The 27,493-nt window shown below is 39.4% G+C and overlaps 1 protein-coding gene across 2 annotated transcripts in view; it reads right to left on the bottom strand.

Moving 5' to 3' along the window:
- The window catches only part of LOC126173067 (protein furry), a 1,238,628-nt gene that overhangs the window by 1,134,906 nt on the left and 76,229 nt on the right, over positions 1 to 27,493 (bottom strand). For both annotated transcript variants that reach the window (XM_049920928.1, XM_049920929.1), the window contains 4 exons: positions 19,384 to 19,604; positions 16,782 to 17,088; positions 14,539 to 14,725; positions 7,549 to 7,725 (listed from right to left, as the gene is read on the bottom strand). In XM_049920928.1, coding sequence (XP_049776885.1) covers positions 7,549 to 7,725; positions 14,539 to 14,725; positions 16,782 to 17,088; positions 19,384 to 19,604 — 892 coding nt within the window. The remainder of the gene's footprint in view (positions 1 to 7,548; positions 7,726 to 14,538; positions 14,726 to 16,781; positions 17,089 to 19,383; positions 19,605 to 27,493) is intronic.

The following is a 27,493-nucleotide window of genomic DNA, read 5'->3' as shown; positions in this document are numbered from 1 at the left end:
TACTGTCTGTCTTGAAACACCATCCGAAGACACAGTAATAGCAGCAATAACAATCAACATTTTGAAAATAACTGCAGGGAAAAACAGGCTTTAAAACATCTTAAGCAAAATTATAATACATGGCATATATAAAACATTCTACATTTCATGAACATTTTTTACAGAAAAATTAAGAGTATCAATAAATTTAAATTCTTGGTGAAGTAATGCAGATGAATGACTGTGACAGAGAGGCTAATAGACTCAGAGCAAGGAAGGTGGAAATTGACTTTCAGTTAAATAAAGATAAGAGTAATAAAACCGAAATGCTTGTATGCAGCCTGGATGTAGTTAATGCAGGAGAAACAGAAAACATGGAAAGAAGCAGAGGAAATCTGAAGAAATATACTGGGACAAATAAAACACAACACGAATACAGGAACAGGAGTAATGATGATCACTACATCTAAATGTAACAATGAGAAAACAGAAAACATTGTTTTATGGATATATGGTTCAGGCGAATGAAAACAGGTTCTGAAAAGGAATTTTGAACATGTCAACATCCTGGTGCAAGTAGCACCAAAAATCAGAAGTGTCTGAAAGAGATGAAGACTGAAGAACATGTAATTCTGAGCAGAGATAGGTTTCGAAAGAAGGAGTTAGATTTTCATTTCCATCTTAAAAAAGAAAACTGGAGCAAAGTGGTCAGATGTATGGCAACAGCAGCACTCTGATCAAATGAAAAATTACTGGAAAAACCAGAAGTAATTATTTATGTGGTCCATACAATGCATAAACTGAGTGGGGGTGGAGGGGTGGTGATGGACCAATAACACTGCCGTGGAGTTCAAAGAAAAACTTAAGGGAAGAATGGTCGGAAGAGATTCATAAAGCATGAAATGTAAATCAAAAATTTAAAGCTTTCTTAAATATTTTCCTTAAGCACTTCCTGTTCTGGTTTTGTCCAAAATAATAATGATTAAAATTCAACAGGAGCAGAGACAATGAGTGAATAGCATGTGTGGTGAAGGGATTCGCTGCCAAGAAGAGAAAGACTCATCTACTTCAGAAGGTAAGTAGCTGACAAAAGTTGGAATTAAATGGAATTAAAGTACCTCCTACTCTAGGCTGTTATCAAAAAATTAAAATGTGTGTACTGTACACAAAAACTAAAACATGTCAAGCATTAACCAAAATGAAATGGAAAATTACCAAACAACAAATAATGAAAAACAGAAAACCAGATGATATCAATTTCATGGATAAAAGCTGAAACTGTTGGTCATCGAATTCAGTGATTACTTCCTCACAGTCACTGCAAAGACTTAACCAGTGAAAAAACAACCAGATACAAATGCATCAGATTTACTATGAGACACATTGTATACACCACTGACAGACATTAGCTGCAGGTATTTAATCCTGAAGGAGATTTCAAAAAAATCATCATGTAGCTAAGGATTGTAATCATCCTGGTTGTGACAGCGCTTCTCATAGAATATCAAAATCTTATGCTGATTTCATAGGAACAATGAGGTTTTTTAGTGAGTCAATGGTATAAGGGATATCCCTCAACATGTCTGAATAAAAAATAATGATACCTATGTACAAAAGGAGAGATAAGAAAATAACCTGTAAATTCAAACTCCTGTTACCCAGTCCACACTTTTGAAATATTTTTTGAGACAGTGGCCTACAACAGAAAATTGGTTCATTTTGCACAGTGTAAATTGTGAACTGCCCCCAAGTTTAGCATTTGTTAAGAATTTTCTAAAGAAAATACCATACATTATCCCACAAATTAAGTCCTGACATAGTTTAACACCAAAAAGTATTCTGTTGATACATTCTGAATCACCCACCACCTTCACTTGTGTAGTACATAAAACCCTAGTTGTGAAAAAATTTTATTGCTTTAGTTGCATCCCTCTTGCGTGGATTGAGTATTGGCTGTACTACAGGAAGCAAAAGGCCACATTAGAATATGACACCACAGGAATAAAACTGAACTCTCGATGGAGACACATGAGGTTCGATTCTGTTTCTGGTTGTGTTGTTGCTCCTAATCTATATAAATAAGCTACAAGTGACTTTAATGGACTATTCAAAAACTGAAGTGTGTGCTGATGCCAAGCACATTGATAAAGAACCCAAACCAAAACAGCTCAGGTGCAGTCTAGATGATGGCTTAACAGGATTACAACTGGCTCACAGCAAACAGCTTAAGATTTACCTTTACAAACAGTCATATTATCCACTTTCAAATAAATAAAGATGACCAGTCCTACCAAAACCAAATGTTAATGGTCATATACTAAATGAAATGTCACATCTAAAACTCCTTTGATTCTAGTTGGGATAGAATCGACAAAATAACCAAGACACTTAGTCTGGCATGCCTTGCACTTAGAAATATCTCTCAATGTGTTTTCCATATTGTTGTTATTCCATCCTGGACTTAACATTGTTTGATTTTGTCTCAATGTGGTGACTAAGACAAGATTGTTGGCTTATTTTGAATATTTTACATCCCTTTAACTTTTAGAATTACCTTCTAGGGCCAATGCAGCTAAAGCAAAGAAAATATTCATTCAGTAAAAGTGAGGTATGGGAATCCTTACATTCACTTTCAGGCACACTTACCCTTTAATGGCATTTGTTGCTAATAATGAAAATCAGTTTCAGATGAAGTGTTGTATATAGAAGCACAATAAAAGATCAAAAAATAGTACCAATGCAGATTTCAACTCCTTGTCTAGGGTACAGAAAATGGTATTTTTTATTTTGACGCAAAGATCTCCCACAATCTGTTGCACAGAAAATAAGAAATTGAGAATCTCTATAAACTCAAAAGAAAATTTAAAATAACCTCGCTTGCTATTCCTCCTATAAACATCTGATTGTCTGGATCCATGGATTACAGGTTCCTGTTAGGAGCAGTAGTAACATAATGTAAATATAATTCACATATTGGGCCTAGGGCCTCTGCCGACTGACCGACTGCTATCTACAAGGCAGTCCAAGGAGTGAACTATGATTCTGGGATACATGTTCAGCATGTCACCAATCACTACAGGCGTTATTGCCACCAGACAAATCCTGATGATGCCACAGCTTCTTCATTCAAGCAGCTTCTCATATGACCTCATGAGGCTGAATGGACCCCACCTTCCTGTTCCAGAAACATCTGAGACGGGACAAGGGATCAAATCCGTCTCCTTCCACACCAATGGCAGCAATGTTAACCATTTAGCTATAGAGATGGTCAGGAGTGTAACGTTCACAGTAAAAAGACCTCTGTTCCTTCAGCATACACAAAAATGTCAGTATATGACAAATAGCTATGCAGTCATGCAGATGTTAAACAGCAATGGATAATAAATAGCTGCAGTTTAATGTAACTGAGAAAGTACCAGCTTTTTCCGAAGTAGAAACTTTCCCGTTAAACTTATTGCAACAGATTTCGCCTGAGTCGGTATCAGTACTTTATACTACTTAATTTAATGTTATTAATAAAAAATTTCAAACAGCTGTTTTACTTTGTGAACATAACTTTTCTCTCATTCCACATTCTTAAAAGGTTCTTCATGAGGGGGTTCTACGACAGACAATCAACTAAAAGTCAGTTAATGCTTATAATAACTAAAACTTTATTAACCTAAAAATGCATTAAGTTATCACGAAAGAGTGATCACTGGAAAATAGTGACAAAAATGTGTAACAAGATTGTAAAAAATATACTACACATATAACCGCAATATGAAAAGAATAGATTGTAACTCATCACATACAGCAGGTGTTGTGTAGCAGACAGGCACAATGAAAAAAGACTGCTAGGTATTACTAGCTATGTCATTTATCAGGTTAGACAAAACAAAACACTCTCTCTCTCTCTCTCTCTCACACACACACACACACACACACACACACACACACACACACACACACAGCCATGAGCCATTGTCATCAAAGGGTGCTAAGGATTGGGCATTAGTGCCCGGAGGTGAAATTGGCCATGTGATTGTGCATGTGCACTTTTGTGTGTGTGTGTGTGTGTGTGTGTGTGTGTGTGTGTGTGTGTGTTTTGGTTTGTAAAATGGATAAAATGCAATTAAATTTCAGTTCAGTATAAAAATCCCTTACCCTACTCAAGCACAAGTAATTATTCTCATTAAGTCCACATTTTTTCATTGCTAATGAGAATTCATATGCTCAAGGCATTTTTTTTTTAAGTAATCCCCTGTATTTGCAAACTTTTCCATTTCCCCTCTTGTTTTCGTGGTTTTCAGTCCAGAGACTGCTTTGGTACAGCTCTCCATGCAACTCTATCCTGTGCAAGCCTCTTCATCTACGAATAACTAATGCAGCCTACATCCTTCTGAATCTGGTAGCTGTATTCATCTCTTGGTCTCCCTCTTTGATTCTTACCCTTTGCACTTCCCTCCAGTACTAAATTGGTGATCCCTTGATGCCTCAGAAGGTGTCCTACCAACCGATCCCTTCTTCTTGTCAAGTTGTGCCACAAATTCCTCTTCTCCCCAATTCTATTCAGTACCTTCTCATTAGTTAATGATCTACCCATCTAAACTTCAGTATTTTTCTGTAGTACCAAATTTCGAAAGCTTCTATTCTCTTCTTGTCTAAACTGCTTATCATCCATGTTTCACTTTTGTACATGGCACACCATGAAAATACTTTCACAAAAGACATCCTGACACTTTAATCTATACTCAATGTTGACAAATTTGTATTCTTCAGAAACGCTTTCCTTGCCATAGGCAGTCTACATTTTATATACCCACTCTACTTCTACCAGCATCTGTTATTTTACTCCCCAAATAGCAAAACTCATTAACTACTTTAAGTGTCTAATTTTTTAATCTAATATCCCCAGAATCACCTGATTTAATTTGACTACATTCCATTATCCTTGTTTTGCTTTTGTTGATGTTCATCTTATAACCTCCTTTCAAGACACTGTCCATTCTATTCAGCTGCTCTTCCAGGTCTTTTGCTGTCTCTGACAGAATTACAATGTCATTGGCAAACCTCAAAGTTTTTATTTCTTCTCCATGGATTTTAATTTCTACTCCAAATTATTCTTTTGTTTCCTTTGCTGCTTGCTCAATACACAGACTGAATAACATCAGGGATAGGCTACAATCCTGTCTTACTCCCTTCTCAACCACTGCTTCCCTTTCACGTCCCTCGACTCTTATAACTGCCGTCTGGTTTCTGTACAAATTGTAAGTAACCTTTCACTCCCTATATTTTACACCTGCCACCTTCAGAATTTGAAAGAGAGTATTTCAGCCACCATTGTCAAAAGCTTTCTCTAAATCTACAAATATTAGAAATGTAGGTTTGGCTATCTGTAACATATCTTCTAAGGTAAGTCATAGGGTCAGTATTGCCTTGTGCGTTCCAGAATTACTACGGAATCCAAACTGATCTTCCCCGAGGTCAGCTTCTACCAGTTTTATCCATTTGTATGTAAGGAATTCATGTTAGTATTTTGCAACCATGACTTATTAAACTAAAAGTTTGATAATTGTCACATCTGTCAGTACCTGCTTTCTTTGGGATTGGAATTATTATATTCTTCTAGAAGTATGAGGGTATTTCACTTGCCTCATACATCTTGCTCATCATATGGAAGAGTTTTGTCATGGCTGGCTCTCCCAAGGCTATCAGTAGCTCTAATGGAATGTTGTCTACTCCTGGGGCCTTGTTTCGACTTAGGTCTTTCAGTGCTCTGTCAAATTCTTCACGCAGTATCATATCTCCCCTCTCATCTTCATTTACATACTCTTCCATTTTCACAATATTGCCCTCAAGTACATAGTCCTTGTCTAGACCCTCTATACACTCCTTCCAACTTTCTGCTTTCCCTCTTTTCTTAGAACGGGTTTTCCATCTGAGCTCTTGATATTCATACAAGTGGTTCTCTTTTCTCCAAAGGTCTCTTTAATTTTCCTGCAGGAAGTATCTGTCTTATCCCCTATTGATATATGCTTCTACATCCTTACATTTGTCCTCTACCTATCCCTGCTTAGCCATTTTGCACTTCCTATCAATCTCATTTTTGAGATGTTTGTAATCCTTTTTGCTTGCATTTTTATATTTTCTCCTTTCATTAATTAAATTCAATATCTCTACTGTTACCTAAGGATTTTTACTAGCCCGTCTTTTTACCTACTCGATCCTCTGCTGCCTTGACTATTTCATCTCTCAAAGCTTCCCATTCTTCTTCTACTGTATTTCTTTCCCCTGTTCTGGTCAGTTGTTCCCTAATGCTCTCTCTGAAACACTCTACAACTTCTGGTTCTTTCAGTTTATCCAGGTCCCATCTCCTTAAATTCCCACCTTTTGAGGTTTCTTCAGTTTTAATCTACAGTTCATAACCAATAAGTTGTGGTCAGAGTCCACATCTGCCCTTGGAAACGTCTTACAATTTAAAACCCAATTCCTAAATCTCTCTCTTAACATTATATAATATGTCTGAAAACTTCCACTGTCTCCAGGTCTCTTCCATGTGCACAACCTCCTTTCATGATTCTTAAACCAAATGATAGCTATGATTAAGTTATGCTCTGTGCAAAATTCTACCAGGCGGCTTCCCCTTTCATTCTTTAAGCCCAGTCCATATTCAGCAGCTACTTTTCATTCTCTTCCTTTTCCTACAATTGTATTTGAATCCTCCATGACTACTAAATTTTTGTCTCCCTTAAATACCTGAATATTGTCTTTTATCGCATCAAACATTTCTTCAATCTCTTCATCATCTGTGCAGCTGGTTGGCATGTAAACTTGTACTACTGTGGTAGGCATGGGCTTCGTGTCTATCTTGGTTACAATAATGCATTCAGTGTGCTGTTTGTAGTAGCTTATCAGCAGTCCTATTTTTTTATTCATTATTAAACCCACCTCTGCATTACTGTTATATGATTTTGTATTTATGACCCTTTATTCACCTGACCAGAAGCCTTGTTCCTCCTGCCAATGAACTTCACAGTCACAACTATATCTAACGTTAACCTATCCATTTTCCTTTTTATATTTTCTAACCTACCTGCCCGATTAAGGGATCTGACACTCCTGATAATGACGTCATCCTGAGTAGTCCCTGCCTGGAGCTCCAAATGGGGGACTGTTTCACCTCCAGAATATTTTACCCAAGAGGATGCCATCATATTTAACCATACAGTAAAGCTGCAAGCCCTCAGGAAAAATTACAGTTGTAGTTTTGCCTTGCTTTCAGCTGTTCACAGCAGCAGCACCACAGCAAGGCTGTTTTGGTTGATGTTAATCATCCAGACTGTTGCCCCTGCAACTACTGAAAAGGCTGCTACCCCTCTTCAGGAACCACATGTTTGTCTGGCCTCTCAACAGAGACTCCTCAGTTGTGGTTGAACCTACAGTATGGCTATCTGTATCATCGAGGCACGCAAAAAAGCCTCCCCACCAATGGCAAGGTCCACAGTTCATACTCATATTTATGCCATCCTCCATTTTACAATGTATGGCAATATTAAAACATGGCTAGATGCAGAGAATTTTACTTACCTCAGGCTTAGATCTGGAGATGCACATCTGACAATAGGACTTGGTACAGGAGGAACAACGCGGAAAGCAAATGTCACATAATTCTTCCATAAATGCATGTACATATCTCTTTCATTCACAGGTTTTTTTACTGTTGCCGATCCACGAAGTAGAGATGCTCGGTTATCATTAACAGGCCTATAAAAACAAAATAGTGTACATCAACACACAATCATGCAATCATAATTAGAATGAGAAACAAATTAACTTTGAAAATGTTGATAAGCAATATTTGCAAATAAAACAATGAGGCTGACAGTATAACTTCTCAAGTGGCAACATTTTGTGTCCTTGAATGCGGTGACAGGTCAACATCTTAGCTATCTTGAATTAGTGGTATTCAGTGTCCATTCTGAATTTTTTCATGAAGAAGATCTTACTTGTGGTTTATGAAAGTAAAAGATGATAATTTTGAGCAACAGTTTTCAGAGTGATGTGGCAAGGACGATAATACCTTGTCAAAAAAATCAGGGTATATTTACCTCTGTGCTAGCACCTACTAATAGCCCCTGTCTAGGATACTGGTGCACGGGTTCAACAGCTCTGAAGATAATTGATCGTATTATTATTGGACTCGGGCTCCAGCATCTGGAGTCAGTGGCCATGTGACGGCAAGTTGTGCTTTTGTGACTGTATGTGTGTTTTCTATTTCAGAAGAAGGAATCAGTCCAACAGCTTAATCTTTAGCAGTTTTTTTCATTGTGCCTGTCTTTAACTCAATGTGCTGTCTATGTGGTGAGTATAAATCTATCCTTTCTATATTGTTGTTATTCCATCCAGGGCTTCCCATTGTCAGAACATGATGAAAGTTATTTTACAAGTTAATGAAAGAAACATCACAGAAAAATTTTTGAAGGCACTGATCATTTTAAAACTTTTTTTCTGCACAATAATATCAAATTCTTGCTGTGCAGTAAATTATTAAATGAACTTCACAGTCACACAAAATTGCAAAATCTACTGCTTTATACAGTTAAAAAAAAAAATGAAATTCAAGCTACTAAACAAGATGGGATTATTTCAAGTAAGCCCACTTGTAACCTCATTGTGTTAAACAACTATTTTCACAAATGAGCTAAATCATGTGTTAGTAACTAACCAAATTACCTAAAAAGATGAGATAAATAAATATAGATAGTGGGGGAAATGGTACATCTTTCACCCAAGCAAAACAAGACAAGTGAACAGGAGACAAAATGGATTCATTATCATAAAAGGTATGTTCTGACATCTTGCATTCACTTCAAACTTTACTCAAATTTTCTGGGCACTGTACCTTGGTTCCACACACTGATTATTCCTAACTGATGTTTTGTATACTACTATGCCGTACACCATCAGATGACCTGTAGGTAAGATGGTAAACTCCGAAAGCTGTTAACTGAACAAGCACAATTCTGTGACTGATGAGCAAGTTTATGACCTCTCATTCCAGACCACCCACTGAAGTCTGCTGCAGTTGGAGGGAAAATACCAAGTCAAAATTATTAATATCTATCATCACGCCCTGAAATCTGGAAACTACTGACACAGACAATGCAGAAGCCTCTAATTTAGAAATCTGAGAGATAATACAGTTTTGCAGACAGACAGCATCCTCAGTTTCCACTAGCACCAGTTCCCCAGCTGCCTCAATCACCTTTCCATTTCCTGTCACTATCCTTATATCATCTCATTTAACCTCATGATACTCTTTGTTTCATCATACTCCTCTATGTCACTTGACCCCTCTGTCTACTTTTTTTACCTCGCTATTTCATCTTGGGCTCTTATTATGAGCTCTCTTTATCCCTTTTTACTGTCTTATGAGTGGTCACCACCTATCCTGCCTCCATGCCCTCCTGTCACCAGCTGTTTTCCTGAGTAAGCACTGTATTATAAGAAAAGTTGCCACTCATGATATAGCAAAGATGCTTAGTGGCAGATAGGCATAATGAAAAGATGTCACAAATAATAGCATTTGGCCAGTAAGGCCTTTGTGAAAAGCAGACTACAGATGCACACACAAACACACTCTCATGCAAATGGAACTCACACACACGACTGCAGTATCAAAACAATCGAGGCCTCAGTTGCCTCAGACTGCAGTTCTGTGTGTGCGAGTTGTATTTGTATGAGTGTGTGTCTGTGTATCTGTAGTCTATTCTTCACAAAGGCTTTCCTGGCCGAATGCTTTTATTTGTGACATCTTTTCGTTATGCCTATCTGCCACTCAATATCTTTGAAATAGGGTGAGTGGCCACTTTCCTTTTCTTAATATCATTACATTCCATCCTGGATTTCTGGATTTTCTATTGTTTGATCTACTTAGAACTTAAGTTGAGCTTAATGTGATCAGACGCATTGAATAATGTATTTGAAGTTATGAGTTATTGATAACTGGATCTGTTTTCACCACTGGTGTAAATAGTTGAAGCAATTAAGCAGATTATCACTGAAGATGTGCTCATCATTCAGTAGCTGGAAATAGTGAGACACACTCTTATAGCATTACCCTGCCTGGAGACGAAGTCAAGAAGAATAAGTTCACACACTGCCATGGTACGGAGTAGCCAGACCGTGAAAACAAAAGAAAAGGCAACCATATTTGAAGAACAATGATAAAAAATAACTCAGATCACATCAGACTGACAGATCTGCCACACTGTGTTCCCTACTCATGGTGTTACAGTCAAGTCGCCTTACAAACACGTGACGGGGAAACAACACTCTGCCTCACATTGCTTTTATCCACCTCTGTGGAACCACATCTGTCACCATATTATTACCTCCTATCATCCTTTTCCCTTTCTTCTTTCATGTCCTTCCCACCCGTTCCATTTGAGATCACTTCTCACTATAGATCAGATCAATCCACTAGTTAGACTGCTTCTCACAGGTGTAGTGCCAGTATTTCTTCCTCCTCCACTTACTCCTAGTGTATTCTTTAAATTGTTATTTCATTTTCCCATATTTGTTTGTTTGTTCTTTTCCAATGTAATTATTTTGTCAACAGTTTTAACCTCTCACTGTGTACATGAAAAGTGCTCTCGTTGCCTCCATTTAAGTACTGTTCTATTTCCATAATCTTAAATACCAGAGCAGAAATTTCTGTTCCCAAGATACCACTATCCCATAATTAGTGCTAAGTTTTTTGCCAGTATATAGTGAATGGTGGAAGTTGTCTTGTACCACTACTAGTCATACCCTTTCCTGTTCTGCAACTGGAGCATGGGAAAAATGACTGACTGTATGCCTTAGCACAAGCCCTTAACCTGTCTTGTCTTGTCTTCATGGTCCTTATGAAAGACACACAATGGTGGGAGTAGAAATATTCTGCTGCCAGTGCAAATGCCAGTTCTCTAAATTTTCTCAATAGCGTTTCACGAAAAGAACATAGTCTTCCCTGCAGAGATTTCCATTTGAGCTATCGAAGTGTCTCCATAATATCTGCATGGAATCCAACTTGGTGGTGGTCCCAAACACTTGAGTAGTACTCACGAATGGATCACACTAGTGTTCCATACATGCTCATCCTTATAGATGAGCTATACTTTCCTAATATTCTCCCAATAAATCGAAGTTGACCATTCACCTTCTCTGCTACCAACCATTCATGCTCATTCAATTTCATATCACTTTGCAATGTTACGCCAAGACATTTAACATGTTGACTGCTACATGATCCCATGAGAAAACTCACATTAGTCCACCTGCATGCCTTAGAAGTTCAATGGTACATCAACACTTACTCAATGCAGATGTGTAAATATGTTAGGGCCTTTGTTTCTTATCGTGGTAGAAGATAATTAGATTTAAAATGAAACGCTTATTGACATTCATTCAATATGTTGAGTGGCAAGTCTGTTTTGTCATGGTTATCATTTAGCCCACTAGATAGGATTTCATAGAAATTAGTTTGCTGCCTGAGATCTGTGTAAATTACGACATAACAGTAGAACACTGTGGAACTGTTTGACATTTATACTCAGTCAGTTCTCGGAAGTCCTTGGTCTGGTGTAGACAACCATCTGTCTCTTTTTAAATACATAAACATGAAAATGACAATACAAGAAATGGTGGTGAAATTATTTGTGCCAAAAAATGTTGCTGAGGGTTGTGTTCTCATCATCAGAGGAAGAGGAGGTGAATATTGAAGAACAGCATGATCCAAGAGGTGATCAATCAAAGTTTATACTTTTTACCTGCCCTGGGATTAAAATTAAAAATTTGAATATAATATCAAATGTAGCAATACAAAACTGCTATGAACTAAATGTTCTGGAAAAACTGTTTGAAGAAATTGCTTAACAAACAAACTTATATGCCTTGCAGTAATGAGAAGGTGGATGCTCCCAGCACTTGGGAAAATGGACAGTGAAAAACAAAAATGAAATAAAATAATTTTCTGGGCTAATTCTATGGATGGGATAATCAGATTACCATCCTTACAGTTATATCAGCCCATACTCCTGTACATATACAAAGAATTCTGAAAAAAATCATGTACAGAAACCTATGTGAAATATTACTGGGAGTGATACATTTTGCAAATAGCAAAAAGACTAACGGTTCCAAAAATTTGTCCAAAATACAACCACTTATAAACACTTTGGATATAAATTTTAAAACATACTACATTTCATTAGAAGATATACATAACAATGCAGCTCTGATTCCATTTCATGGTCACACTATATTTGGACAAGATTTAAAACAAAAATGCCACAAATATGGAATGAAAATATTTTAATATTTGTGTTGTGCTGCCACTCTGGTTACATGTGTGCCATTCACGTATATACTGGGAAAACTTTGCAAAATGAAAATACTATACCACTGAAATTGTAATCTCTCTTTATAGAAGTTTACTCTGTAAGGGACACATGCTGTATACCAACAACTACAGAAATGGTGGCCAAATGAATCAAAAATATTCATTTACTAAGAACATTACATTCAAATCAATGGGGAACTCCACAGCAAGTAGTTCCGAAAAAGTAAAATATGTTACTGCAAAGGAGAATAAGAAAGGAATAACCAAATAACCATATTAAAATGGAAAGATAATCATGACATATTACTTCTGTCAACAAAGCACTCATCAGAAATGGTAAACTTTAACATCTGATGAGAACCCAACATTAAATCACAAATTGTAATCAACTACAACAGAGGAAAGACAGCTGTCGACTTATCTGACTAAGTGAATATCAATAGTAATCCACTATGTAGATCTATTAAATGGTATAGAAAGTTAGCCTTTGAGCTTTTACTGAAAACCCTGATTCTGAATGTTCACTTTTTATATAAAAATATCACCAAGAAGGTTACCAGTATCACCGCATTCAAGAAGAAATTACCCATCCACCTCACAAACTGCTGAGATCCAAGATATTGTAAACTATGCTACGAAGAAAATGTGAAACAATTTTAAAAACAAATGGCCATAAAATTTACTAAGGAACTTACCATATTTTATGGTACCTGTGAACCCTTTTATGTTTATCACGTTTCAATAAATTCATTGAAACTTTTTGGTCAGGAAATCAATTACTTTTACTGACATTAATGATATAATCATCTAATAAAAATATTAAGTAAATGTTAAATACATTTTAAGTAATTACTTAACACAATATAATTTTAAACAATGTATTTTTCAACAATATTGTGAAAAGGACAGTTGCTGCTCACCATATAGCACAGATGCTGAGTTGCAGACATGCACAACAAAATGACTGTCACAAACAAAGCTTTTGGCCAGTACGGCCTTAATCAAAAATAGATGACGACACACACACACACACACACACACACACACACACACTCTCTCTCTCTCTCTCTCTCTCTCTCTCTCTCTCTCTCTCTCTCTCAACTCACACTGCAGTCTCAGGCAATTGATGCCACACAGATGTAATTTTTTTAGTTTGATATGTATTTTACACTGTCAGTCACTGATAGCTGACATGACCTAAATGGAAAGTTTACTGATGTGGCCTGAACAGAAAGCTCATTGTCAGTCACCAATGACTGATGTGGCACTTAATGTGTAATCAATGTGACTGTTTTAAGCAACATGTCACTAATACTGTATTCGAACATTACACAATAAGTTTTCCTAATCACCTGTGTTAACTAATTATTTATTTATTTATTTATTTATTATTTATTTATTTATTTTTTATTTATTTATTTATTATTTATTTATTTATTACTATATACATGAGTCACATGTGCTTTCTTTCAGCTGCTTGGGACTTTTTGCTGGGCGAGGGACTTGCAATAAATGCAGGCTAAGTAAGGGGTCAATGTCACAGAGTACTCCCTGTAAAATCAAATTTGGTTTCCATCTGGACCTAATGACTTATTTGCTTTCAAATCTTTCAGTAGCTTCACTTTAACAGGAATCCTCATTATTAGCTTCTCCATACGGGAGTCTGTTTGACAGTCAAACAACAGTATGTCTATATAATCCTTCTTGTGTATGATTCCTCAAATATGAAATTTAAAACTTCATTTTCATTTTGCTGCCTTCTACACCAGGCTGGTTGATAAGTGACTGACAGTAAGTCTTCAATCCACTTAGGGATTTTACTTAGGACCAGAAATTTCTCAGATTCTCACCAAAATCTTTCAATAAGGTATGATGATGGAAGCCACTGAAGTTTCGTGCATCAGTATTTTTATAGACACATGAATTTATACTAATTTTTGCCCACCAATATTTACATAGTCCTCAGCATTTCGCAAATTTAGTTGTTAAACCTCAGTGGGTCTTTTCTGTTCTTAATCTGCTTACCCAGCACGTACTTCTCCAGAACCTGATTTATGATTAGTTTAAGCCTTTCCCTTAATTCCACTACATCCATCATATTGGAACTAAGTTCATTGTGTAAGCAGAATGCAAAGTGCTTACACACACACACACACACACACACACACACACACACACACACACACCGTACTTACGTTGGGTCTATAACTGTGAAAAGTGTATTGACTCTTCCAAACACAAATGGCCATGAATGCATTACAGCTGTTGGACATGTAGTAAGTACACGCCCTCTTTCCATGAACCCAAATAAGCATGTAGCCCATGGATCAGCACCGTTTAAATTTAAAGAGGATGCCTTAATGTTATTTTCATCCTGTAAACCTGTTGTAAAACATACACATTAGTCATATCAAAATTATTTTGCAACTGTAATTCTGGATCAACCTAACTCCTACATATTCCAGGAATACAGGTAAATTCACAAAATGAAGATATATGTATAGAAAGAAACAACGCCGTTGGACACACAACCACATAAATTATTATTATTTAGAATGTGCAAATTACATTTCTGTTTCTATTTTAGTTACGCCAAAAGTGTCTTCTTCAGAGTTCTCCATAAAAAATAAACGTGTACTTTCTCTTTTTAAGATACGTGGCATTTTGCCTTCAGGAACATTTCTGGATGCACAAGTGTTTGACATACTACAGAGGACTACTAATTTCTTTCTGTTTGTTTGATGACACTATAAGTACATTGCATTTCTTGTAATTGGGCTCTTAAGAGTCCGTGTGTGTGTGTGTGTGTGTGTGTGTGTGTGTGTGTGTTTTACAGTATCTGTTATAAGTTCAGAATGTAAAAAATGATGATTATAGTATAAAATCTGGGTTGTTAGGCTGCTACCAATAACTTAACACAGTACAGTTTCATATCTACTCTACGTGTTTTTGTATAAAAACATGGCAATATATTTCTGTTTTGTATGTACTAAATTACCTACCAATTACTGAAATAATTAAATTGTTTATAGTTCCTTGCCATTTCTGGTTTCAAACACATGCTCATCTTCAGATGGCTGCAACAATTTAAGGAGATAAACCAAACAATGGAAAATCCAGGATGGAATGTAACAATATTAGAGAAGGAAAGTTGCTACTCAGCATATAGCGGAGATGCTGAGTCACTGATAGGCACAACAAAAAGATTCACACATTTATAGCTTTCCGCCATTAAGGCCTTTGTCAACATGTGAGGACAGTGACTAACTAAGTTTTCCAGCACCAAACAGCTGTCATTTCACCGCCACACCCAGTCTTTTTATTTCTTTCCTTTCCGCTACTTCCCCCCTCGGACCCCCTCTCTCCTGCCCTCCGTCTAAACTACAGCACTTCACTGTTCACCACCCCCACCATACTGACTCTCCCCCTCCCCACCCCATCCTCCTCCTTACCCCCAGCCCCAGTCACCACTCCCATCATGCACTAGTGCTGCTGCTCACAGTGTGGTTTCAGTTGCCTGAGACTGCAGTTGTGTGTGTGTGTGTGTGTGTGTGTGTGTGTGTGTGTGTGTGTGTGTGTGTATTGTTGAAAAAGGTCTTAATGGTCAAAAGATAGTGTGAATATTTTTGTTGTGCCTATCTGCGACTCAGCATCTCCGCTATAGGGTGAGTAGCAACTTTCTTTCTCTAATATTGTTAAGGAGATAAGTTATTGATCATTCTTTGCAAATTATTGAATGCTATGGTGCCCTAAAATGATTTTAAGTCTAGAATGCAGAAAACAAAAGTTGAAGATAGCTGAAACCAATGAAAATAAAAACACAAGATGTACAGTATGGTTCATATAATTAAAGTCAAATCTTGAAGTTCTTTCTTCGAAAATTACATGTTTTCACACAGCACAAAATTGATACTATGTCAATTTTCATTGTAACACTTGTTTCTAGCAGAATAAACACTAAATATCTAAGCCTCAAATACGGAGTGCGGCAACATTCACTCTTTCATGAAAGATACTTCATTGAAACTGTCGAATCCAAGCACTAACATGCCCATATTCTGCTAACTGGATGTATAAATTAAAGAGCCTTTTAGTGACTGTAACACTGTTATTCCCTGCTTAACAAATCATCCATGTTTAAATACAATTGAATGATGAGTAGTTGACACTGGCAAAATTCATTATCTGTGGAAAGTATCATTGTGTGTCATATTTTAGATTGTGACAAAACTTATTCTTATGTTGACATGCAAAGCAAATCAAAATCTCAAGGACTGATAAGTCACTATATATGGCAGAATAGCCAATATTCTGATGTTATGAAGTTATATTATATACATTATTACTAACTTCCATGCACAAGTATTGTGATCTGTCAACAAATGTAAATCAATGTAATCAAATTGAGAGTGCCATTACTATACACATTAGCACTAACCTGCTGTCCATGCACAAGAATTACGATCTGCTATCCACTGTAAATCAATATTTGATATCGAGAGCGCTGCTGCCTTTTCTGCTGGAGGTAGCATACTTAAACATTTTTCCAGAACCTGTGGGCAGCACTGATCAATAACATCTATCACAGGCTGGTCATCATCTGCACAACCAAGGCACTTCAGTAATGCTTTCACTTCTTTCAGTATATGTACTGCCAAGCGTCTTGGATATAAACGACAATTGCACAGCATCACCAATGCAAAGCCCTCTACCATGTGGAAAACATTTGATACTGGTTCTGCCTTCTGTGGAAAAGAGCACAAAGGGTTACTAGGATTTCCTAAAATTATACACAACATACTTTATAATACAAATAAAATAAAATGTCTATTGCACAGTATTTGTTTTACAGTGGCGTACCTAGAAGCATATTTTCTCTGTTAACAGTAATTCAGAACAGGATAGTTTTATGCACTAAAAATCACTATTTAGTGGGAAATATGTTTAGTGTAATGAGAACTCGATAAAAGAAGCACTTTATAATTAAATGTTGTAGTGGTTAATAAAAAAGAAAAAAAAAGAGAAGAAAATAAAAGAAAAGAAAAGGTTGAAAATGGTGGGAAGAAATGGTGAATAAAAAGGGGTTTTAAAATCGTAAATGACCGTGAAAAAAGGAAAGAATGAAATGCAAATCAGACTTCGTATTACAGAAAAGTTATTGGACTTCATGATTCAGAAAGGCTATTGCTGGGGTGGTCCTTGTGGCGTTTCTGAGCAAACGTCAAACCAATTTCCACTACAAAAATTATTTGAAAAAAGACAGAGAATAACAAATGTAACTAACAGGGGGAAATGGCGTAGATAAGAGTTCATTCTTTACCAGGTTAACATGTCTTCTTTCGTGTGGCGTCCAGGTCTTCAAAAATCTCCTACTTCATTTCTGCGTGAAAAGTCTGCTCCGAAATCTTGCAATAAGTTTCATTGTCCAGGAATTTCTAATGTACACAAAACCATCTTGATATTAAATGCAATTTATTTTAGTTGCTTCTCTCCATCCTCCGAATTTCATAACAACTTCCACAATGTCTACACATTAATAAGTTTTTTCGTCTTAATCAGATCACGTCTGCATTAAGCTTCTGCTCTCGGGAGACAATAAAGAAACGGATAGAAAAAAAAAGAGTTACAATTTTAGTATTTTCTCTGCCGTCGAGTGCTCATACCGCTGCGATGGTATAATTTATGTCTGAGTGAACGAGCGTAGTGCGGCGAAATTCATAGTCCCGCTACAATGTGTACTGTTACATTAATAAAAATGTATCAAATCTCAATGTCATAATGCATTTAAAATGTAAATAGATGTATCTCAAAAATGAAAGATATCAAACATGACCTACATGAAACATGAAAGTGTTAAGTACCAACGTTTATCGAACAGTGTGACAGATGTTTAGGACACTGATATTCAAGGTGGTCAGTAACAGTCAGAAAAGCTTTGCTGCAGGGTAGGTTCAGCTGAGAAATAGCTGTTTAGAAAAAAAAATTCAATATATTGTGCCATTTCTGAATTAATTAGTATTTAATTTAGCCAATCGGGCCAATCAATATGCAAGTTCAAGCAGCCAGTCAGATACACTTAGTGTCAGTTGTTGTAGATGATAGTGTACGAGACCATTTAGTCTTTAGCTCAGGTTTGATCCCTACTACTGCCCTACGTCCAATTTTTGTATCGCTCTCTTGTTCAGTTCTTTTTTAAATCAAACAAAGAACATGTTCCACAATACAATCTCTGGCAGGTCACTTGAATTTCTGTGCACCGTGGCCTGATTGGCTAACTTCAATACTAACTAATTTGGAAATGGTGCTTCATATTGAATTAGTTTCTTAACAATTATTTCTCTGCACAAACTACCCTGCAAGGCCTTTACAAGCTTTTCAGACCACTTCTGACCACCCTGAATATGCTTGTGTCCTAACTTTCCATATGTAGGACATTAAAAAAATACTTTTGCATTCAGGTTAAAAAGGTATGGTGGAATTGAAAAGCTCTAATCTCTATCAACCATAATTTGGTCTACAATTTGTTTTTTACGGTCTACAGCTTCTAAGTGACTGGCTTCAAGGCAATGCATCATTTCCTAGTTTACAAATTTCATCAGATGATAACATTTCATTGCTAGGTTACAAACTGTCTTAGTCGGCTGAAATTGCACTTAACATTGGAACGCAGGTGACTTTTCCCTATCATAAAAACTTTACAAGTCTCAAGAACTCTAAAACTTTGCTCAATCTTTTCCTGCAGAAAGAACTTTCCAGTACTGGAAATTCACACCTCTACTAGTTTTTATTTCTGTGTATTCATATGTTGTCACATGGCTAATTGTATTTTCTTTCCTAGTTCTTTACTATACAGTAATGTGCAGAAAATGTAGATGGCTTTTACCAATGGGTGTCTTGTCTGACATTGAAACAGAAGTGCCCCTAAAAATATACCTGTAGATTATGTGTCAGATATTTTAAAGTTAAAATAATAACCAATTATACAAGTGACAGTACTTACAGTTTTTAAGAAAAATTAATGGTTGTGTTATTCTCCTTACCCCATGTTCTGTCTTCTTTGCTCCACCACCTAAGTCACGAATTCCTACCCGTGTTACTTCAGTTCCTGAACACCCTTCCTTTGTAGTGCGGACCAGAGCTAGTGTGTTTGGTGTCAGGGCATTTTTCCAGCTTGTTAGCAGCTGCAGGAGCATTCTTAAGCCATTGTCCATTAGCTGAGGAAATGTGTCCTGAACATCTCTTGCAAGAAACTGTGTAAAACCTGAGGAAATATTTTAAAGGTCAACCTATAAAAACTCAAAAAACAATAGTAAATATGGCTATCATGCTCTAAATATCTAAATGTATCAATTAAAACTAAAATCATATTCTGAATTTTGTACTAGAGCAGATATCTTGAACTTCTGATTTAGAATTCATAATTCTATGCAGGAGTTGCACATAAGCTTGCATAGGAAACATTTGGAATGCACTTGTGAATAAAGAGAGGTATGAAGCAATACAGAGGATAGCAGAATGTTTACCCTGAAAAAGCATGCTTTGGAGCACCTGCACTTGCATTGTGGATGTGGTGCAAATGTTCAAAAGTAGGATTCAGTTAAAATAACTGTGTCATTTGACATTTTGGACTGACACAAAGAATGACTTCTCCACAACTGTTTCTCATAAAGCAGCAGCTATTACAGTAAATGAATGCACACAACCATAAGTCAATATTTATTATAAATTAATAGCTATTTGTTTTTAACTTCCACTAGTGTTACCATTTCACAGGCAGAGAGGAAGAAGCCAAAGACCCATGCAACTGAACAGTAAGAAGAAACCCTAACAGAGGACCTAGAAGTAATAAGGAAGTACTTTTGCAAATGGAGACTGCAGCCAAATGCCACCAAAAGGGAGTTTGCCTACTTCCCTCTAAATAATAAACTTGCTACAAGAAAACTTAAAATACAGTGTGAAAACACTACACTTACAATAAAAGACTGAAGTACCCTTGATAAAACTCTATCATTCAGAGAGCATCTAACATAAACAGTCGAAGAGCTGAAAACAAGACAAAAGAGACATCACCATCCAAAAGCTATACAGTATAACCTGGGGAGCATTGGCACCCACCATACATCCCTGTGTTCTGGATCTTGTCTTCTCAGTTGCTGAATATTGTGTCCCAATTTGGGCTTACGAACTGACTTGATAACCGCAGTTCCAAGAGTTCCGAAAGCTGTACAGAAAATTGGGACAGAGATCAACATAAACATCGTTTCCGCCCCTTTTTATTGCTCATGAAAACCACACGTTGCATGTAGTACCACCATACAGCAAGCTCCTGAGAGGTGGTGGTCCAGATTGCCACACGCACCGGAACCTTTAGTACCTAGTAGTACGTCCTCTTGCATTGATGCATGCCTGTATTCGTCATGGCATACTATCCACAAGTTCATCTCGGCACTGTTGGTCCAGATTGTCCCACTCCTCAACGGTGATTTGGCATTGATCCTTCAGAGTAGTTGGTGGATCACATCATCCATAAACAGCCCTTTTCAATCTATCCCAGGCATGTTTTGATAGGGTTCATGTCTGGAGAACATGCTGGCCACTCTAGTCGAGTGATGTCACTGTCCTGAAGGAAGTCATTCACAAGATGTGCATGATGGGGACGTGAATAGTCATCTGTGAAGACGAATGCCTCGCCAATATGCTGCCAATATGGTTGCACTATCGATCGGAGGATGGCATTCACATATTGTACAGCTGTTATGGCACCTTCCATGACCACCAACGGCATACGCAGGCCCCACATAATGCCACCCCAAAACATCAGGGAACCTCCACCTTGCTGCACTCGTGGTCAGTGTGTCTAAGGCATTCAGCCTGACTGGGTTTCTTCCAAACATGTCTCCAACGATTGTCTGGTTGAAGGCATATGCGACACTCATCGGTGAAGAGAATGTGACGACAATCCTGAGCGGTCCATTCGGCATGTTGTTGGGCCCATCTGTACTGCACTGCATGGTGTCATGGTTGCAAAGCTGGACCTCACTGTGGACATTGGGAGTGAAGTTGCGCATCATGCACCCTATTGCGCACAGTTTGAGTCATAACACAACATTGTCCTGTGGCTGCATGAAGAGCATTATTCAACATGGCGTTGCTGTCAGGGTTCCTCTGAGCCATAATCCGTAGGTAGTGGTCATCCACTCCAGTAGTAACCCTTGGGTGGCCTTAGCAAGGCATGTCATCAACAGTTTCTGTCTCTCTCTGTATCTCCTCCATGTCCGAACAACATTGCTGAGAGCCCTTCCTAGCACAAAGTAACAATATTGGTGCAATCAAACTGCGGTATTGACCATCTAGGCATGGTTGAGCTAAAGACAACACGAGCCGTGTACCTCCTTCCTGGTGGAATGACTGGAACTGACTGGCTGTCGAACCCCCTCCGTCTAATAAGTGCTGCTCATGTATGGTTGTTTACATCTTTGGGTGGGTTTAGTGACATCTCTGAACAGTCAAAGGGACTGTTTCTGTAGTACAATACCCACAGTCAATGTCTATATGTGGGACTTCTGGGAACCGGGATGATGCAAAACTTTTTTTGATGTGTGTAATAATACACTCCTGGAAATTGAAATAAGAACACCGTGAATTCATTGTCCCAGGAAGGGGAAACTTTATTGACACATTCCTGGGGTCAGATACATCACATGATCACACTGACAGAACCACAGGCACATAGACACAGGCAACAGAGCATGCACAATGTCGGCACTAGTACAGTGTATATCCACCTTTCGCAGCAATGCAGGCTGCTATTCTCCCATGGAGACGATCGTAGAGATGCTGGATGTAGTCCTGTGGAACGGCTTGCCATGCCATTTCCACTTGGCGCCTCAGTTGGACCAGCGTTCGTGCTGGACGTGCAGACCGCGTGAGACGACGCTTCATCCAGTCCCAAACATGCTCAATGGGGGACAGATCCGGAGATCTTGCTGGCCAGGGTAGTTGACTTACACCTTCTAGAGCACGTTGGGTGGCACGGGATACATGCGGACGTGCATTGTCCTGTTGGAACAGCAAGTTCCCTTGCCGGTCTAGGAATGGTAGAACGATGGATTCGATGACGGTTTGGATGTACCGTGCACTATTCAGTGACCCCTCGACGATCACCAGTGGTGTACGGCCAGTGTAGGAGATCGCTCCCCACACCATGATGCCGGGTGTTGGCCCTGTGTGCCTCGGTCGTATGCAGTCCTGATTGTGGCGCTCACCTGCCCGGCGCCAAACACGCATACGACCATCATTGGCACCAAGGCAGAAGCGACTCTCATTGCTGAAGAAGACACGTCTCCATTCGTCCCTCCATTCACGCCTGTCGCGACACCACTGGAGGCGGGCTGCACGATGTTGGGGCGTGAGCGGAAGACGGCCTAACGGTGTGCGGGACCGTAGCCCAGCTTCATGAAGACGGTTGCGAATGGTCCTCGCCGATACTGCAGGAGCAACAGTGTCCCTAATTTGCTGGGAAGTGGCGGTGCGGTCCCCTACGGCACTGCGTAGGATCCTACGGTCTTGGCGTGCATCCGTGCGTCGCTGCGGTCCGGTCCCAGGTCAACGGGCACGTGCACCTTCCGCCGACCACTGGCGACAACATCGATGTACTGTGGAGACCTCACGCCCCACGTGTTGAGCAATTCGGCGGTACGTCCACCCGGCCTCCCGCATGCCCACTATACGCCCTCGCTCAAAGTCCGTCAACTGCACATACGGTTCACGTCCACGCTGTCGCGGCATGCTACCAGTGTTAAAGACTGCGATGGAGCTCCGTATGCCACGGCAAACTGGCTGACACTGACGGCGGCGGTGCACAAATGCTGTGCAGCTAGCGCCATTCGACGGCCAACACCGCGGTTCCTGGTGTGTCCGCTGTGCCGTGCGTGTGATCATTGCTTGTACAGCCCTCTCGCAGTGTCCGGAGCAAGTATGGTGGGTCTGACACACCGGTGTCAATGTGTTCTTTTTTCCATTTCCGGGAGTGTATTCCCTACGTCACCATAAAACCACCAGGATTTGACTTGCCATGCAAAACATAGTCACTGCCAAACAGAATTAGGACCCGACATGGCAGATGTGCACAGGTTTTTACACAAGTGGGATAATATAACAATCTACATGACACTACTGTAGAGAATCACAAAGCATCAGACACATCACAGAATGCTCCACAAGATCATGCAACAGTAGAACTGAAGACTGTCACCAGATGTCATTCTATTATACAGCAACACCCAGCTACATAATGCTGTATCATTTCAACAACTTCAATGATTACACTGGGACTGATTACCGAATAACATTCTGCTTTTTCCAGATAAGAGAATATGGTTGAACTGATGATGTTTTATCTCAAGAATGGAACTGAAGGTATTATGATAAGGTGGTTTGAAAGAATGACTGCAACCTTCTTTTCAAGAGAGAATAGCAAAGCTTGTACACCACTATGAGAAATATATCAGTCAGCATGGTGAGTATTATTATGCTGAAAAATAAACAATGCTTGTAGCATCTAAAATCCTCCCTAATATTCACTTTTATTTTTAACCTTTGTCCTATTGAAGACTGGAATAAAAAGTAGACTAACAAAAAAATAAATTCATGACTGAGATAATGGAGCCTAGCACATGGGGGAAGAAGAGGTATTTATAGTACACACAAGCCAACCCAACTGATGCAGACAAACATGTTATCGGCAGTAGGAATAGCAACAGCCACTTCCTCCACAGGCCAGAACAAACTTTTCATTGAAGTGCAGGTAATGGATGAGCCATTAATCCTAAAAATTAACATGGGGGCTGCCATGTCCCTACTCAACTCACAATGTACACCAGGCTAGGTTCCCCACCATTAGCATGTGTCGAGTGTCGTTTGGTAAGCAACAACAAACAGCTGGTGACAGACCAAGTGCCTTATCACAAATCAGATTACTTGTGTTCCATGTTTTTCCATCTGTTTGCTCCATGGTTACAAACAATTTCAGATACACATCACCAACTAACTCTTTATCCGACCTCACTTTTTTTTGGGCATGGCTGGTGCCAGCAGGTTTATACCACCAGGTTAACATGAAACTGGATCACTTAATGTCATTGGGACTGATTAAACCAATTCTCTCAAGTGAATTGGCTATGCCCTTAGTGATCATAAAGAATCTGTCAAGTCAGCTGCAGCTCTTTCAAGGCCACTGTTAATGCACAGCCGCTCATAGGCACTCACCCCCTGCCTAACCGGAGGAATTGCTCATAATATTGGTTGAGGGTCATTCTTTTTAAAAATTGAGTTGCTCGAAGCCTACCTTCAGATTCCATTGGACCAAGCATTAAAACAGTTGCTTGTCATTAATATGCCTTTTGGCTTCTATCAGTATCAACAGCTGGTGTTCGCTGGTGCGCCTTCCATTTTTCAACGTTTTTTTGAGAACTTGTTACAAAGGTTGTCCATCTTTGGATCAACTGTCTTCATGATACTATTGCGACAGGTGCTACCAAGGAGGATCACGTACATAATTGTTTTTTGTTTACTGTTCTACAGACCACAGGCCTCAACTGTAATCTCATTTCTTCAGCCTTCCTGTGTTTATTTGGGTGATGAAATTTCATGGCAGGGCATGCACCTCATGGAACAACATGTTGCCATCATTGCAGCTTTGTCCTGTCTGCCTAATCAATGAGAACGTCAGACATTCTGGCAAAGTGGTGCCCTATTACAAGTTTATTCTGAGAGCAGTCACTCTTGCTCCTTTTGATTGGTCTGCAGCCTGTGAGTGTGTGTTTGTGTAGCTTAAGGATAGTACCTGTTCTGTGCCATGTCTTGCAACATTTCAACCCAGGAAGCATCTTGTCCTGGCCATGGACGCATCCCAGTACAGGGTGGGGGCAGTCCTTGCCTATCATCATTTAGATGACTCTGAACAGCCTACTGCCTTTTGCTGAAAAAATTAACTTGGTTCTGCAACATTATTCTCAGGTGTATTCTTGTATGGTGCAAAGTTTTTTTAATTACTGACCATAGGGCCTTGGTTTCCCTGTTTCATTTGTCAGTATCCTTGCAGAACAAAACCACTCATCATCTTCAGGGTTGGCCTCTGTTTGTGTCCTAGCACAATTATGAGATTCATTTTCATTCCATGCCACAATATGTGATAATAGATGCTCTGTCTTAGCTCTCCAAGGTCCCTAAGCACTCATTTGACCATGAGGCACTGCTCTGTTTTCAAGTAGATATGGAGGTGAGGCACATGGCAGATGGCTTGCCCATAAAAAATTCCTGTACTGCCTCTGTTGTGGTGGTAGATCCGGTGCTCCAGCAGGTCATAGACATGATACAACATGGATGGCCGAACTGTCCGTTGGGCCAGACATCGGAACCACATTGATATTTTTATGCGCTGCACCACCACCTCTCCCTTTCAGATGGTTCACTTCCTGTATCGTGGTTCCAGCAGTTCTGTGGCAGGAAGTTCTCTGCTTACTACATCATGGTCACTGGGGAACCTCTCACACAAAACTTTTGGCATGCCACCTTGTGTTTAGGAAGGCCATCAATTGGGAGATGTTTGGGTCAGCAGGCAGTGCCGTGAACTGTTTCTTTTTTTGCCATGGCCAGCTCCTAGACAGCCTTGGGAAAGGGTATACATTGATTTACTGGTCCTTTTTTGACACTTCTGGTTATTGGCAATTGGTGCTTTTTCTCTTTTTCCTTATGTTGTTTGTTTCCCATCTGCAACAATGGAGGTGACTGTGAAGGCCCTGTCGAAGATATTCTCCATAGAGGCTTATCTTACACCCTGATTTCGGACAATGGTCATCAGTTTGTGAGACAATCTTTCAAGGACTTCTGTACACAGAATGGCATTTGCAACATCATAGCATCTGCCTTCCATTCACAATGGCGAGGTGAAATGCCTTCTCCAAATGTTTAAGCCAAGTATGTAGAAGATTTCCTGGCCAAATAGTCTCTCACTTTTTTTAAAGCTCTTACAGAATAACGCCATTGGGGATCACGATCCCTGCCAAGTTTCTGCACAGCAACCAGCTGCAGACACTACTCTACCTCTTGATGCTGGGCAGCGTCCCCCAGCGGCACCAGCTTTGTTGACATTCCTGTCCAGTACACCAGACTGGGCCAGGGCATTTGGACAGCCTCCTCACTGGATTCTCTCTCTTGTCTACAGCCAGCCTCTTCATGATTTGCACCAAAGACTGACTTGTGGCACACCACCAAAACCAGCTGCACACCAGAATGGGTGCAGGGTCCCCTCCTCAGGTCACAGGCCTAACGCTTCATTCTTTGTTGGCCTTGGCCACTCTGGGGGTTGGGCAGGCCTGGCCATATCTGCCTATCACGATGATCAGGGTTTCATCAGCACTGAGAGCAGGTTTGCTTCCCATAGCCAGTGAAAGCACCTCCCACTGAGCTGAGTAAATGTCACCATCAGTGGGAATGGAAATTGGGTTTCTGTTGCCAGAGCTGCTCCTCTCCACTCTACCATCATCACTGTCCATGCTGGCACCCCTCAGTGAGGACTCCAATAATCCAGATGGCTCCTGCCCCCGTTGCCGGCTATATCCATCAGTTGCCACGGGGACCACGGGTGGTGGGGATGCCCTCATCCCACTCACTTTCAACTGCATGCACCAGTTTTGTCAGGCAGGGAAATTATCGCACTGCCCCCAGCACCACAACAGACATCATGAATGTCTTTTTCAGTAGCAATGTCATCAATGGCAATGGCTGGTCTTCCCCCTTACAGGGAAGAAAGAATATAGTAACCTGCTGGTTATTACACCGACCACCCACAGCGGACATAAGTCAGACCACTATAGCAAGCACACTGCATACTGACACCGAAACATTGTGCTGACTACTAGGGCAGCCCAATCACCAACCACCATCACCAGGTATGTCGTGCACGTGTAACATTACACCAGTGGCACCTGACATGGATAGCACCTTTATAAGGGCATGCAAAAATAAGAATGTAAATTAAAATTACACACACACACACACACACACACACACACACATCTTTCTTAATAATTGTTTAATGACATTTTTAGTTAGCAAAGCTATATAATAGGATGTGGAAACAAGCTTTAT

This window comes from Schistocerca cancellata, chromosome 1 (assembly GCF_023864275.1).
Source record: "Schistocerca cancellata isolate TAMUIC-IGC-003103 chromosome 1, iqSchCanc2.1, whole genome shotgun sequence".
NCBI classification, from domain to species: Eukaryota; Metazoa; Arthropoda; class Insecta; order Orthoptera; family Acrididae; genus Schistocerca; species Schistocerca cancellata.
Note: the sequence above shows the minus strand (reverse complement) of the source record. Positions and strands in the feature narration are given on the sequence as shown.